Genomic DNA, 14102 nt, shown 5'->3' on the forward strand with positions numbered 1-14102 from the left:
CACCCGTTGGACCTGAGCATCTAATGCTGTGAGACCCAAATGAGTCTGCCTCCCATCCTCCAAGGAGGGCCCCACGCAGATATCCCCAAGACCTAGTAACCTTTCCCAGCACCCACTCCCCCCGCTCCCACCCAGCCCCCTCTGGCTCTGGGCTTCACCCTCCTGTATGTATCTGTCTGGTAGAGACCTGATCACAATGAATTGGGTGATGTTTTAATGAGTTAGTTCCCCTGACTAGCTTGGGAAGCTCTTGAAGGAACCGTGTCTTATTCACTTTATCTCCCCCCGTGCCTGGTCCAGAGAATGTTCTTCATCAATGTGTGATCAGTTAGAGAAGGAAGAACCCAGTGAAGTGATAGAGTCTTGTGCCCCAGCCAGACCGTGAGCTGCCTGAGAGCAGCAGCTTCACCTCTCCACCGCCTCCTCCTCCCCTTCGTCCTCCCACAGTAAAACCCAACATGAGATTGGGCTCAGAGTGGGCACATAGATGAGTGATGGCTTCACTCAAGATTTTAAAACTCTCCACCTATACGACTTTTGGATAATATCTTTATTTAGCTCAGGTAGATGCTTCCCACACATTTCTGGACACTTGGGTTAGAATTTTTTCCATAGCACTCAATAAACTGTTCTTAAGCTCTCATATACGGTAAATGCAAACATACAAGTACAATACAGGCTAAAATAAAAAGGCCCTTGCATACAAACATTTTTAAAAGACGTTTTAACACAGGGCATAGGGAAAGGAGACCCAGTAGAAGGTGATTGAATTACTACCCCTTCCCTCCTGACCTGGTCCTGGTGCCTGGATTTGGGCACTCCCTCTGCTCTCTGCTCCCCTTAAACACAAGTCCCCAGCCCATCCTGGACAGGAACAGGGACCTTGCAAGGCCAGGAGGCAGACCTGTTGCTGCCTGCAGAGAGGAAGGCGATCTCCCAGGCACAGTGTCCCAGACCCTAGTGGTCAGATTGCTCAGCCTTGTATAAGCGGGGAGACCACCACTGTGTCGGTATCCTGGACTGCCTCTCCCTTTCACTCTTTTTTTTTCCCCCTAATAAATTTATTTATTTATTTTTGGCTACTTTGGGTCTTCGTTGCTACGCGCAGGCTTTCTTTAGTTATGGCGAGTGGGGGCTACTCTTCGTTGCAGTGCGCGGGCTTCTCACTGCTGCGGCTTCTCTTGTTGCGGAGCACGGGCTCTAGGCATGGGGGCTTCAGTAGTTGCAGGACGCGGGCTCAGTAGTTGTGGCTCATGGGCTCTAGAGTGCAGGCTCAGTAGCTGTGGTGCACGGGGTTAGTTGCTCTGTGGCATGTGGGATCTTCCTGGACCAGGGATCGAACCCGTGTCCCCTGCATTGGCAGGCGGATTCTTAACAACTGCGCCACCAGGGAAATCCCTCCCCTTCACTCTTGACGGCTCCCAATTGTCAAAGAGATTGGACAGGCCCTGGTGTTGCCTGCTCTAAATGTTTCTCAAGCCAGTCAGCCTGAACAGAGAGCCAGCCAGCTGGTGAGCCCAGGGGCTTCCAGAGAGCTCTTTAGAGGTTTCCAGAGGCCTGAGGACCCCCTATCCCTTCCAGGCCTCCTAGCTTAAGCACAACTTCGGAAGGGCTCCATCAGCTCCTGTGTGACCCCTGTTGTGTCCACTGTCTGTGGTCAGTGCACAGAAGGACAAGTCCAGGGTAGGGGGCAGGTATAATCTCTCAGGTTTGCCCACAGCTCAGACAGCAAAAAGTCAGCCAGACAATATCTGTGCGTTTAGGCCAAAGTTTAGACTCCCTGGGTCAGCCCCCTGGCCTGGCTGCCCAGACAGGCCAGTAGAGAGTCTAGGCTGCAGGGCTCTCCGTCCCCTAAGAGCGCATGTGCACCTGGAAGTGCTCACAGGGGGCATGCTTCATGGTCAGCCCGTAAATGGGGGTCATGTCCACCTTCACACCCGGGGTCACACGGAATTCCACCTGCTGCAGGAGGATGGCCAGGAAGAGAAAGACCTCCCCGCGGGCGATGGTCTCACCGATGCACTTCCGCTTGCCCAAACCGAAAAGAATCACCTTCTCACTGAGAGCTTTGTTAATGGTGCCACCAGCGGTGAGAAACCGTTCTGGCCAGAAAGCAGATGGATTATCCCACAGCTTCCTGTAATTGAAGAGAGGCAGCTGAAGTAGCAGCTTGGGGGCTCAGAACCATCAGGTGGGTTGAGCCCCGGCTCAAAAGAATAGGGTTTAGGCAAGTAGCTCAGGGACAGGAGAGTCTGAAGCTTAGGAGAGAGTGAAGCTTCCCCTGCCCCCTCTCAACTTACTGGTCATGGTTGCTCTGCCACTGGTTTACAAAGACACAGCGCCCCTTGGGGATGTAAAAGCCATTCAGACTTGTGTCTCTTGTGGTACTGGGGAGGGGGGAAGCTCAGTTAGGCTCAGGGCCACAAGGAGATCCCCCTGCCTCCCATACCGTGTCCCTCCCGCTACCCTGATCAGGTACATGAACTGGAGTAAGGCCCAGCAACAGACAGCAGCGGACCCGTGGAGCCTCACCTGTGGGGGATGGTGAAGGGCACGAAAGAGGAATGTCGGAAGGTCTCCAGAATGAACGCCTCCAAATAGGGCAGCTGGGGTCTGTCAGAGAGCCGGGGCTGCCGTGCGCTGCCAATCACTGTGTCTGCAGAACAGAAAGGACCAGACAGATGAAGCAGCCACTCAGACCTTGGCCGGACCTCCTGCCTTGAGCACACTGAAGGAAGCCACCACCTACCCAGCTCCTCCTGAATCTTTTTCTGCACCCTGGGGCTTGTCACCAGGTACATGAGGCTCCAGGAGATGGCGGTTGTGACTGTGTCAAACCCTGGCCAGGGGAGAATAGAGGGCAAAGTTAGGTGGTTGGTGGGTCAGGACAGCTGGGAAGAGGAAGGGCACAACGGGGTAGCTCATACCAGCTCCAAAGAGGTCCATGACGACATTAACGATCTTCTCATCTGACACCTGGATATTGGCATTCTCGTCCAGTCTCTTGTCCTGACAGTGCTCAATCAGGCTGTCTGTGATGTCCCGAATGTGACCCTGGGTAGGGAAGGCCCACGGATGAGCAAGATCCCAAAGCCAGACTTGCCTCTCATCCAGGCCTGGTCCCTTCCCATCCCTATAGCATCTTCCTTCAGCAGGTGACTGCTCCATGCCCGAGGCCACCACTGCAGCTTCTCTTGCCTCTCCAAAGCTGTCTCCTGACTCAGGATACTAGCAGCCCCAACTCGAGGGACACCTGACACAGAGTCCAGTACCATCATCATCTGGACATGTTTTTTACCCCTTTCTCTCCCATGAGGCCGGAAGACCAACTCTTTAACTCTTTCTGGTCCCCACAATAACTGGCCTAGGGTCCTGCATGGACAGGCTATTCAGTAAATATTGCTGTCTGATGGAAAGATAGAAGGGCTGGTCAAGAAAAAGTTCTATCTCCCTGCCAAGGATGGAGTCCCCTCCACTACTGGCTTCAAAATCCCAGGGTGAAGGCCTGCGAGAGCCTGCCAAACCCTACGCTGCTCCAGTTATCTCTGACCTCCTGACCCCTGACCCTACCCACTCCCTACCACTCATCTGCCCCTCCCCAGCCTGTACCTTCTCAAACGTTTTATAGTGTTCCTTGAGCATCTTCTGCATGAAAATGTAGAACCTCTGATTCAAGTCCTTGAAGACATCCAGGGCAGTGTTGGGCAGGTAACGGAGGATAGGGATGAAGTCGGCTGGGTTCCCAGAGGCAGTCACCTCCCCAAACTCATTACTCAGAGTGAGTATGCTAAGCAGCTCTTGGCTCTCATGGTCATAGCGTCGGCCAAAGCACATGGCACAGATGACATTGGCCACTGACACCACTACATACCTGTAGGGGTCAAAGCGCCCAGACTCTGCCATCAGCTCCTGGAACTTGCTGATGAGGTGCTTGGCCTCCTTGCTCACATGCTCTTCCAGGTAACAGGAGGATGAGGAAGCCGGGTCTGAGGCAACGGAGAAGGAGTTGAGAGCATTCTGGGCCAGGCGTCGCCGGGCAGCCCACACTGGTCCAGAGTCTGGGTTGAAGGTCAGACTCTGGCCATCAGCGACTAAGGTGAAGCTGTAGAGGTCAGGCCGGCCCTTGAAATCATCACCCTGCCGCACCAGGGCCTGCCGGATGGTGTCCAGGCCGCTGAGCACCAGCACGGGTGTGCAGCCAATGCGGATCTGCAGCACGTCTCCATAGCGCTGGCTCAGCCGCGACAGGGCCAAGTGTGGGCTCTTCCCCAAGGTCAGCACGTGCCCGATCAGGGGCCAGCTCCAGGGCCCTGGTGGACTCTTCAGGCCTTTAGGGACCCGAGGCTGCCAGGCCCTGACCACCCAGAATACCAGGCAGAAGGTGGCAGAGGCCAGGAGAAGCTCTGTGGCCGAGATGGGGATGGAGAGTCCAAACACAGAGAACATGATCGGTGTAGAGATTCCAAGGTGGCCGCTGAGAGGTGGGATAGGAGGGAAAGATCAAGACATCAGATGGGGAGCTGGGAGGAGCCAGTGTCCTAAAGTGTCAGCACACTGGTCAAAGAAATGGAAAACCTCATCCAGAACTGTTCACTGGACATGAAGGGGAAGAGGAGGTAGGAGAAGCTGTTTGTTGAGCTGCTACTATGAGCCAAGAATTTTAGTTATTCTTCATTCAGTCCTGGCCACAGCCTATGTGGTAGACTGCAGTGAGGCTCAGAGAAGGTATGTGACTTGCCCAAGGTCACACAGCCAGGACGTATAGGATTCAAATCCCAATCCAAATTTGCCTAATTCCAGAGCACTTCCTCTTAACCGCTGCACCAATCTAAACATCAGCCTGTGATTTCCATAGAGCACCTATACTATTACTTACTTCGTATTTTTCTAAAATCAACTTTAAATCCACACAGTTAGCAGCATTCCAAACCATAATATCTGTGTGAAAGTACAGGATTTTTTTTCCCCTAACATATATTAAAATAAACACATAATCGATGTGTATCACCCAATTCCCCGTGAGTACTACCCACCCAACTAGGGAAAACACTGTCAGAGAGCAACGGATCATCCACTCCTTCAGCCTTATTTCACATTTGGGGAAACTCACCTCCAGAGGAGGCACTGACTTGGCTAAAGCCACCCAGCACTCAGACAGAGCCAGGACTCAGACCTCTTAGGGAAAGTTCCCCGGGAAGTTTCCAGCTCCTGTCATAGGCACTTCCCTTGGAAGAGTGGTCAGATCAGTCGATGAAAAGGGATTTTCCCAGAACGCTCAGTTCTCTATTGCTCAAACCCAGGGTCTAGGGAATCCTGCCAGACTCTGGGACAGGGTGGGGCAGGGACAGGGGACTGCCCCCTTACTTACTGTCTAAGCCACTCTGCCCTCATCCCCAGCTCTCTGAGTTCAACTGACCCACGGTTTAAAAGCAGCTGGAGGCCAGCTAGATTGAGGCTCCCGGTCACAGAATTCCAGGCCAGGGTTTTCACTGGGCTCAATTCTCAATGAATGAATAGTCTGGGCCTCCCCCATTTGCCAGTCACAAGAGAGCTGTGAGTAAATGGAAGGCTCCCACCAGGCAAAGGCTGCAAGAAAACTCCAGACTGGAATCTGGGAAACTAGGAATGGAGCTGAGTTTAACAGAGGCTGAGACAATACTTTCTCTCTAGGTTCGGTCTAGAAAGGGTGTGCAAATTCATGGACTACTCTCTTCGAGGCATGGGGCTCGGACTGGGACATCTTACTGGTGCCCTGGACCGGTGGTCAGGACACCCAGTGTTCCAGGCTCTATGATGTGGCCTTGGATTAGTCGGTTCATTTTACCCTTCTCACCTCCAGTCACATCACCTGAGAGAGGGAGTGCGACATGATCTCCGATTCAGGGTGCCCAGCTGATCTCAGAGAAGAGAAAACCCAGATCTGACCTGGGGAAACTCACAGTCTGACTAGTGAGGTTTCCCCACAGAAGAGCCAGCCACGATGGGGAGGTTATATGGTTCCTACCTCAACTACTATAGCCATCTGTCTAGGGAGGCTTCCTGGAGGAGCTGAATCCCAAAGCACACATTAGTCCCAGTTCCTTGAGTGAACTGGGGATACTGCTAGGCCTTGGTGTGCCATGGTTTTCCCTTCTGCACAGTGGGTGCCCCAAAGACCTCTAGCCTTCATAAGATGGTAGGAGGCCAATCGTCTGATCAATTCTCCTTTGATTTGGATATGTTGAAGTTTTGTTGAGAAGGAGGTTAGAGAGTAGATTAGCAAAGTTCCAAGAGCAAAATTACAGTGTGTTAAAGTGTGGGGGGAAAATTAGTCTTATTTTTTCCCTACGTGGGATACAACACTGTGAAATTCAATCTTCAACTGAAGGCCCAGCAATTCTCCTAAAACACAGTTCTTTGTTTCTTTCCTTAACAAGGTTTAAGCTAGTGTTAATAAATTAAAAAGAGAAATTGCTTTTCTGTCCACTTCAGCTTTGTTTTATGCCCATTTCATATTGTTGTCTCTGTTGTAATTCATACTTTTATACCATTTCTGATGTGTAAAATTGGTTGTCTTGTAAATATCTTATAAAGAGTTCAATGGTAAATAAACTATTGTGGCTGTTAATTTTGAAAACAAAAAAGATGGTAGGAGGCCAAGAGAGGTGTGACTGCTGAGTTTTCAGGGTCAAGCTCTCTGCAGCGGGCAGTCTCTCACATTGACTGCCCCCAGCAGAGGACAGAGAAGACAGTCAGTCAATGGAACAGGGTAGGCCTCTCGGCAGTGCCCAGGACTTCCACTCAGACCAGCCTCCCATGTCGGGCCAGCACACCTCAGCACTGACAAGCTATGCCTTGGGAGGGTGTCTCCAGCCAGGGGTAGCTTTTAGATAAGTCAGGGTACAGCTAGTAAGAACCCAACCTGCCCCCTCCATCTACCCTGACCACCCAGGAGAAGCCCCCCTCACACAGCCTGAAGGAGGGCTGCACTGGCTCACCTGTGTCCTTATGCCAGCCTCCCAGGTGACCCTCATGGGGAAGCCCCAAGGCATTCATGGAGTCAGTGGGAGATGGAGCTGGAGCCTGGGTCCTGGAGCCCTGAGAGGGGAGCATCTGCATCTAGAGTTCTGATACTAGTCGTGGGACCTCGGGCAAGTCCTGCCCTTCCTCAGGCTTCAGTTTCCCCACTTAGTGAGGAAGTTAGACTGCCTCCTCACTAAGGACACTCTTAGCCTCCTTTTTTTGAGGTGCTACACCAGAAAGACCTTGATGAATCAAAATTTTCCTTTGGGGGGAGGGAAGGGACAACCCAGAAGCCCCCAGCACTCACCTGCGTCTGCGGGGGGGGGGGCGGGGTGCAGAGCTGAGCTGGGAAGAGTGGTCCCTGGACTCAGGGACCCCCCGAAGAAGATCAGGGAAGGCTCCAAGGAACTGTCACCTTCAGGGTGAGCGTGAAGGCACTGCCACCTTTATAGGCGGCCTTCGCGTGTGGCCACGCCTCCTGGAGCGCTGGGATGGGGCGGGGGTGGGGGGGGGGTGCGGCTGGCGAATGGTCGCTCTAGGATGGAGAGAGGAGTGGGGAGACAGGACGCAAGGGGATAGGTAAGAACACACTATGGGATGCCTCAACCAAGTGCCGGCACTTAAAGGGGTGTACCTGGGACCCCCAGTTCCGAGGTACCCCATGGATAGGGCAGAGCCCAGCTGAGAAGGTTTGGGGGAAGTAGTCCCATGATAGCCCGAAAGAGGGTATGGGGGTGCTCTATCCCCGGGCACGGGGACCCCTCTCCCTCATTTTTGCACCCACTGAAATTTGGGGGTGCAATTGCTTCCTCCTCACTACTAGCGTATGGGAGCCAGGCAGGCAGGGAGGGGCGGAGCTGCGGGTGATGACATCCTAACCCGGGTTATTGAGTCCATGCTCGCGTGAGAAGCACGACGACCCCAGCCCCGAGGTCACCGGGGCCGGAAGACCAGAGGCGCCGATGGGCTGGCCCCTTCCCCCAGAGCCCTCCACCCCCCCAACCCCAGAGCCCGGACGACTAGCAGAAGTCAGCGTTCCCTGACGGAGGGGCGGGAAGGGATGGAGAAAGTGCAGTATCGCCGAGCGCGCACTAGCGGGGATACGTTGAAGCGCCTCTAGGGCCACTTTGGAATGCTGCAAACCAAGGGTACTTCCAGTCAGGACCCACGGGCCCTCGAAGTTCCCAGGGTTGCTAGCGCTTTGGCATGGCAGAGAAATCGGGCAGCGAGTGGATCTCCTGGTGGCCGAGAAAAGGGTTAGAGGGAGGCCCTTGGGCGGGCAAGAGAGGGGGCCCAGGGACTAAAGAGGGGGGCGCCCGGCGCACATGCCTCCCCAGGCTAGCGTGCATGAGTCTGGCACATCCCTCCAGGGGGCAGAGGTCACGCGGTCCATCCCGGCCCCACCTGGCTAGGGGCGCGGTGCCCAGAAGTTGCGTGAGAAGGACCCGGAGGCCCGCGCAGCCACCCAGCCGCCCAACTCCCGGGCCCGGCTCGGTCCCAGCACAGTCACGCGAGCGCGGGCGGAGGGTAGGGGGGTGTGGGGTGGGGGGAGGAGTCGGGAGCGGGGCTCTTAAAGGGCCAGTCTCTAGTGGAGCGTGGGGGTAGAGGTGGAGGGAGAGGAGCCGCCGAACCCTCGTAGGTGCGTGATTGGATGGGGCGGGCGGGGGGGGGGTGGCGTGCAAAGGGCCTAGGTTTGCGTGCATAGCTGGGCTTTTGCAAGCAAGCGGGCTCCTGACTGTGTCCTTATTTTTGGTCCACGCCTGTGGCGGGACATGCAGCCCCAGTACAGCCCGGGTCGCCTGACCGGCTGCCTCCGACACTGTCCTCGTCCCTGCCGAGGCTTCCCGATGTAGGGTGTCCAGGCGTATTTGCGTGTTTAACTCAACGTGTCCCCAACTAACCACATCACCCGCCCTCGCCGCCGCGCTCCCCAACCCTACGAATAGCACTGCCATCCACTGGCCCAGACCAGAAAACGGAGCCTCATCCTGCCCCATCACCTTCCACAGCAGTTGGATGCCACCTCGTGCACTGCACAAATAAATATTTACCAAATGCCTACTGTGTGCCAGACACAGTTCTGGACGCTGGTGATTGATATAGAGGTGAACAAAACTGACAACCTCCTGCTTTCCTGTAGCTTACATTGTGAGGCAAGGGGGGTGGGAGGTGGAGACAGAAAACGCAGAGAGTCTCAGAGGGTGAAAAGTGCTATAGAGAAAAATAAGGCAGAGGAGGAGCAGGAATCATGTGGGGTCAGACTGCAATTCAAAAAAGGCTGGCTGGGGAAGGCCTCACTGAGAAAATGACACCCAGCCCAGGCAGGAGGGTGAATCAAGAATCAAGGCGGGTATCTGGAAGAAGAGTGCACCTGGCAGGAGGAACAGCAAGTTCAAAAGCCCTGCACAGCGGTCCTTGGGAGAGGGAGCAGTACCAGGGGCACTGGAAATATGCAGTGTCTTGTGACTGGGGAGTTCTCCTGGAATTTAGTGCCCCCAGGGAGTGGGATGCTGGGACGGGGTGGGGGTGGGGGCACGGGAGCCCTGCCCCAGGTGCAGGGAACACCTCCTGAGACACATGGGACTTTCTTTGTGTGAGATAGAGATATTGTGGTGTCTGAGTCAAGGAAGATCACTGGCTACTGTGCTGAGAACAGACTGAAGGGGTAAAGGACATATTTCTCCACTTTGGTATCTGTCCAGCCCCCCTGCCACAACCTCATCCAGGCCCCCATCATTGCTCCCTAGAGTACTAACAGCCTTGAAGCCTGGGTACCATCTGCTTTTCACTCTCTCCAATTCCTTCTCCACCCTGTGGCATCCAAAGTGGTCTTTTCAAAGATGCAAAATCTCATTCCAACACCACCTTGCCCCTTCAGTAGCTCCCATCTGAATAGAAACCAGAATCTTTAGCAGAACCTACCAGGAATGCCCACCTCTACTTCTAATCTCCCCTACTTAAAGTCTCAGCTAAAACATCACTTCCTCTGAGAAGACTTCCTGGATCCTTTCCACAGCAAGTTAGATTTCTCCTGGTCTGTTTCCAGCACTATTCCATGGTAATTCTCAGGACATTTGACTCTTGCTAGTACCCCAACCCAACCTGTCACTCCATCCCCCATGCTCTAACACAGAAAACCAGCCTGTGGGAAATTGATCTAATAAGCCAGGTCCTTGCAAGATAAAGGACTTGGTAAAGGAGTTAAACCCAGCTGTATTACGAATGGGGCACATGACCAGGGTGTTGAGCCCAAAGTACTGATGCTCTAATGGTGGAGTTTAGGTAACAGAACAAGCAGGAGGCAAGGGAGGTATTGCTGAGCTTCCATTCTGTCCAGCATCCTCCCATTCATTTCACCTTTGCATCTCTGGCTCAGCCTGAGAAACTCCATGGTACCCAAGAGAGGTCTGTCCTTTAATCCCAACTGGGGCTAGAGCCACAGAGAGTGGAAAAAACTTGTGTAGAAGCCATGGCAAGGAAGTGGGAAGCAAGGTACTCCCAAATCCATCACCTGCTCTGCAGCCCAATCTCTCCCTTTGCACTCAGAGTCCCCACCAATGCCCTAGCTCTAGAGAATCATGGCAGCCTGCTCGTCATGACTGGAAGACCATCTGCTGGGGTTCCTGACCAGGACACAGAAAACCACTTCTCTTGGTAGAAGATACGCTTCTTTTCTCACATTCTCCAAGGGGCTCTTAATCCCAAAGAAATTCATTAGCTAATTAAGCCAATTCCTCTCCCACTTCTCAGCTGGAGAGACCGATGCCAGAAAGAAGAAGGCCTGAAGACAAATGACAAATCAAAGCAGAGCCCGGAACTCTAGCCCCTTGCTTCCAGGCCAGGGCTCTTCCCACCATGATTTATTGTCCCAGACTACCAGCAAAGCCCCAGGGCGCCAAATGTAGACAGGCTCAGCCTCTAGGTCAGGGCCCCCATCGCCCCATCTTCCTGGACAGGAGTCTGGGGTACTGGGGTTATGGGAGGCCTTGCACTTCTCATCACCAAGCCCTGACTTGGGGAACAGCTCTCAAGATAGGAGGGGACCCTCAGGAGCATGGGGCAGAGAAAGAGGGAGACAGGCAGGAGGTTAGAGGACCTTGACCCGGAGCTGAACAGCCAATCCTGGGTCAAAGTTTGTATACCTTTGCGTGAGAAGCCCTTTGGCTAGGATTCCCTAGCGATCGATACCAGGAACACAGAGGAAGGAGTGGGCAGTGCAGAAAGGAGAGGGCTCTGGGCTGGAGGGAGAGAGACAGCTGAGGGTTTTGGCCCAGCAGAGTGATCCAGCTTAGAGTCTTCAGTCAGCACTGCTGAGGGCTACATGGCAAGGGGATGAGGAGACAAGACCCAGAATAAAACCCCTACCCCAAGGTGGAAGCAGGAAGCAGGCTGAACAGAGCCTATGCTAAATCTGGAAATGCTACAGGAGCTGTGAGAAGGCTGAGACCCCTGGGGGAGAGCAGAGGACTAGAGAAGGGTCCTGGTGTATGAGGAGTACAGGAAGGGCACACCTGGCATAAGGAGGGGCCATAACTTGAACAAGTGGGAGGTGGAGGTGAGGCAGTTTGAGAAGAGTAGAGTTTGAGTGGATGTGGAGAACTGGGACTTGTCTTCCAATGTGCCCTCACCCCACCAAGCCACCCTCCACCCCACCTGAGATCTGAGCCCTGAGCGCCTTCTCCTCTCCTACCTGTGCCCAGAGAGCCAGAGAGATTTGGTTTGCAGGATCCAAGGCTCAGATGGGACAGCCCCTGGCTCTCGGGCTCTTGGCTGCTATAGATAGGGTGACGGCTCTTGGCTGCTATAGATAGGGTGACAATACTTTCCTAGGATAGTCTTGGACTAAGCCTGTTGTCTTGTCTATTAAAAGTACCCTCTGGGGGCTTCCTGGTGGCGCAGTGGTTGAGAGTCTGCCTGCCGATGCAGGGGACGCGGGTTCGTGCCCCGGTCCGGGAGGATCCCACATGCCGCGGAGCAGCTGGGCCCGTGAGCTATGGCCGCTGAGCCTGCGCGTCCGGAGCCTGTGCTCTGCAACGGGAGAGGCCACAGCAGTGAGAGTCCCGCGTACCGCAAAAAAAAAAAAAAGCCCTCTTTCCTTCTCAAAAGAGTCCTGGCTTGGGCAATAAATTATATGGTCACACCAGTGATAGTCGACATGTGAGTGGTTTTGTGTGCCCAGCATCCTTCCTCTCTTCTTCTTGAAATACCACTTCAATTGTCCTTTGGGGACCACCCCACCCCTACTCTTAGCCAATAGGCTTGGTGGAACTAACCCTACCCCAGGCTACCAGGCTAACACATGACTCAGACCAAGCCAGTGAGAGCCCTGTGGGGTTTTAATGAAATTGTTGGTAAAGAAATGTTCACTTTCTGCCAATGGTGGCTAAGCTGGTTAGAAAATAATTCTGGACCTACCAGTGGCCATTTTTTGAGAAGCCCATTAGAGGAAAGAACTGGGAGATGATGGGAGGGAGGGAAAGAATTGATGACATTGAGCACCTAGATCCAGTTATTCCTGAAGCCAATGAAGTACACCATAAAACATCTCCGTTACGTGAGTCAATAACATCACCACCTCCGCCATCTCCTCCTTTCCCCCTTTTTCCTTCTTCTTTACTGTTTCCTCCTTCTCTTCTTCTTTCTCCTCCTTCTCCTCCTCCTCATCTTTCTCTTCTAGTAGGAGTGGATTTGGGGATTTGCAACTGGAAGAATTATAACCAAAACCTGCAGGCCAGAGAGGCTTACCCAAGAGCATTCTCTGAGTGATTAAACCTCAGAACTTGAGACAGATCCAAAAAGGCCTGGGCAGGTTGGACAGAATCCTAAGGAGTTACTCCTATCTAATAGCTTCCCACTGGTTTGCCTCTGTGCCATCAGCACCACTGTGAGCGGCTAGTTTTATCTTCAGAACACCCCATGGTGGAGGTGAGGAGTTGTTGGCTGGGAAGTGCCTGGAGAGAACCCACACTCGAGGCAGAGATCATCAGATGAGTCTGTGCCATCTCACTGCTCTGGGAGCAGAGTTCACACCCTGCTGGCTGAGATGCCCTGGGAAGGAAGGTGCCCCATTTGCACTCCCAGCTCCTAGCTGAGGAAGAGACCCCATCCCTTCCCCAAGTTGAAGTTTTCAGAAGGAAGTTTTTGAAGAATCTCAGAGGAAACAGTCCTTACAATGGCCTGCAGGGCCCTTCCAGATGTGGCTCCCATTATCCCTCTGACCTCCTCACCTGTTACTCCTGCTTCCCCGGCTCACTCCTCTCCAGGCACAAGAGTAGCCTGAGGTTCCTAAGACACACCAGGCAAGTCCCTCCCTGTATCTGTCAGGGTCAGCCCCTGCAGGAATCAGAGAGCCCCCTCAAACTAAGTCATTGAGGAGAATTTAATAAAGGGACCATTCACAAAGGTTCAGCGTTTAGGGAAATCAATAGGGACAATGCAGCAGTCCAGGGCTAGCAGCAGCAAGGCCAGAAGTGATGAGGGGAAAGAGCGGAACAGAACCCGGAGGAGGTGGCTGTGGAGAGGCTATAGAGAGGAGCTGTGGCCTTCAGTAGAGAGTTGCTGCTAGCATGCAAAGACGCTACAGGGAGAGAGCCTAACACTCTGATCTGGGACTTCCCTGATAGTGCAGTGGTTAAGAATCCACCTGCCAATGCAGGAGACACGGGTTCGAGCCCTGGTCCAGGAAGATCCCACATGCCGTGGAGCAACTAAGCCCGCGTGCCACAACTACTGAGCCTGCGCTCTAGAGCCTACGAGCCGCAACTACTGAGCCCACGTGCCACAGCTACTGAAGCCCGTGCACCTAGAGCCCGTGCTCTGCAACAAGAGAAGCCACCGCAATGAGAAGCCCGTGCAACACAACGAAGAGTAGCCCCTGCTCACCGCAACTAGAGAAAGCCCACGCGCAGCAACGAAGACCCAACACAGCCTAATAATTAATTAATTAATTAATTTTTTAAAAAAGGGATGCATGACAAGAGATGCGCTCTTGTCCCTCTGGCCCTTGTCATGTCCGGATGTGATGGCCGGAACTGTAGCAGCCATATTGTGACCTTGGGGAAAGGCTGATATTCCAAGGATGGTGGAGCAGAAATTTGCAA

General features: G+C 53.7%; 1 protein-coding gene across 1 annotated transcript; it reads right to left on the reverse strand.

Moving 5' to 3' along the window:
- Positions 1 to 532: 532 nt before the first annotated feature.
- Positions 533 to 7872, reverse strand: LOC117311122 (cytochrome P450 1A1). Its single transcript, XM_033851996.2, has 7 exons — positions 7310 to 7872; positions 3610 to 4474; positions 2928 to 3054; positions 2750 to 2839; positions 2533 to 2656; positions 2301 to 2387; positions 533 to 2137 (listed from the first exon to the last, which is right to left on the reverse strand). Exons 2-7 carry the CDS (start codon positions 4444 to 4446, stop codon positions 1852 to 1854), a joined length of 1551 nt encoding a protein of 516 aa, XP_033707887.1. The 5' UTR covers positions 4447 to 4474; positions 7310 to 7872; the 3' UTR covers positions 533 to 1851.
- Between the last annotated feature and the right edge of the window lie 6230 nt (positions 7873 to 14102).

Source organism: Tursiops truncatus, chromosome 2, assembly GCF_011762595.2.
Source record: "Tursiops truncatus isolate mTurTru1 chromosome 2, mTurTru1.mat.Y, whole genome shotgun sequence".
NCBI lineage: Eukaryota > Metazoa > Chordata > Mammalia > Artiodactyla > Delphinidae > Tursiops > Tursiops truncatus.

Bases quoted from the DNA above. Each gene is read 5' to 3' on its own strand.
- LOC117311122 (XM_033851996.2), bottom strand. From the start codon at position 4,446: ATGTTCTCTGTGTTTGGACTCTCCATCCCCATCTCGGCCACAGAGCTT. The intron at 2,657-2,749 runs GTAGGTGGTGGC...TCTGTTCTGCAG, and splicing joins AAAGATTCAGGAGGAGCTGG to ACACAGTGATTGGCAGCGCA. The intron at 2,388-2,532 runs GTGAGGCTCCAC...CCCCCTCCCCAG, and splicing joins CCCTTCACCATCCCCCACAG to TACCACAAGAGACACAAGTC.